Genomic DNA, 1,709 nt, shown 5'->3' on the forward strand with positions numbered 1-1,709 from the left:
AGCATACTATATTATAACTGGTGAACATATTATATTATATTATATTATATTATATTATATTATATTATATTATATTATATTATATTATATTATATTATATTATATAAGCGGCAACACTGCGGTTGTTTAACTTAACGTTTATACATTACTCTGAATTAAGTGATATTAAAAATATTGTAAAATTATTTTTATCACAATATTACCTACGAATGGACACACGTATTGCAAGACAAGCGGTGCAATCAGTTTAAGATCATCTGCCGGAAACGGAAGTTCTCCGTCGTAGGCTGTGGCATTCCAATCTAAAAGAAAATCATGTTTTATAACTTTGGCGGCACGAGTAAAGTACATTACCTGGCAAAGACCATTTAAAGAAATACATACTTTTACCCATGAAAAGACTAGACCGCTCATTGACTATGTAAATGCCACTATATCAAAACCAGGACATTTGTGTAGCAGAAACTGGCGCCTTGAGCAAAATAATAATAATAATAATAATAATAATAATAATAATAATAATAATGGTGATAATAATAGTAGACATTAATACTGACATCAACATGTATAACCACTTTCTGACTGAGATAAATTACCAACTGATACTGCCACCATCCCTATGAGCAGAGGTGGGATCATGCAGACCAGAGCACCTAAGGCGCCTCCGTACAACATCCACTGTGCCAACCTCGCCGATTTCATCGCCAGGACGCGCTGCCACACAGCCTGTATGTGAACAAAAAAACAAATGTTCTCACTGTTGATTATTACTGAAAAGAAACCCTGAATCAGATACGCAGCAACACTATTTACATTTGCACACACAAAACAGACAACTTAACGAAAGCACATATAAAGATGATGTGTTCTTGCAAGGGACTTCACAATTAAGACCCATTGTTTTCATTTTGTAGCAGCTTTATTTCGTGATAAAAATGACATATGCTAAGGATGTCTATATGAGAGATGATGTAATGTAAATTTTGTTCCGTATAGAAATATTAGTGCGTGATATCGGGGAGATAAATGTAGGCTGCAGGGGCATTCACCACGTCAATAATATCAAAGAAATGAGCCGTATTACCTGCCAAGGTATTCCTCCCAGTGTCAGTTGTAGCAGTACGTCTATATAGGTGCTGACGTCACGGCCGGGGACCGTCCCTAGCCACTTTTTTGACGTCTCTGATAGTGACGTCATCAAGGGGTTGGACAAAGCAAATGGAATAGTCAACCACTTGGAGAAGAAAGGAATAAAGGAGATAAAATAAATTATTCAATAATAAGAGGATTCATGGAATGTTATGTTCATGGCTATAGATATGCTCGTGGATAGCTATTTCTATCAAGACACCAAGTGCAAGTTTTCCCCTCCTAAACTTGGGTTAAATTGGGATAAACAACGGTGTTTTAATCTGACTTACCACCCTGGGTTGGCCTTTCATGATGATACCCCCCCAAAAAAAAAAAACAAATAAATAAATAAATAAATTAAAAAAAAATAAATAAATAAAACGGGTTAAACTGGGATGAACGGTGTTTTAATCTGACTAACCAACCTTTGGCTGTCCTTTCATGAAACGCGCAAAGTTTCTTTTTTTTTTTTTTTTTAATCCGCCATCAGTTCGAGCACCGATTTCTGGGTTGAGTGCGATTCAAAACTGTGTCAATATTGTTGCCGCAGGGAGTTGTATTTCAGAAGGTGATAAAAT

The 1,709-nt window shown here is 35.8% G+C and overlaps 1 protein-coding gene across 1 annotated transcript; it reads right to left on the bottom strand.

Annotated features, from left to right (window-relative positions):
• Window positions 1–558: 558 nt before the first annotated feature.
• Window positions 559–1,466, bottom strand: LOC147760218 (high affinity choline transporter 1-like). Its single transcript, XM_086994101.1, has 2 exons — window positions 1,085–1,466; window positions 559–726 (listed from the first exon to the last, which is right to left on the bottom strand). The coding sequence occupies exons 1-2, from the start codon at window positions 1,196–1,198 to the stop codon at window positions 559–561; spliced, it is 282 nt and encodes a 93-aa protein (XP_086850227.1). The 5' UTR covers window positions 1,199–1,466.
• Window positions 1,467–1,709: the final 243 nt, after the last annotated feature.

Source organism: Lingula anatina, chromosome 8, assembly GCF_051362555.1.
Source record: "Lingula anatina isolate TDL-2025a chromosome 8, LinAna3.0, whole genome shotgun sequence".
In the NCBI taxonomy this organism is placed as follows: domain Eukaryota; kingdom Metazoa; phylum Brachiopoda; class Lingulata; order Lingulida; family Lingulidae; genus Lingula; species Lingula anatina.

Coding starts and splice junctions, on each gene's coding strand:
- LOC147760218 (XM_086994101.1), bottom strand. CDS start 1,198: ATGACGTCACTATCAGAGACGTCAAAAAAGTGGCTAGGGACGGTCCCC. Junction 727..1,084: donor TGGGAGGAATACCTTGGCAG/GTAATACGGCTC, acceptor GTTCACATACAG/GCTGTGTGGCAGCGCGTCCT.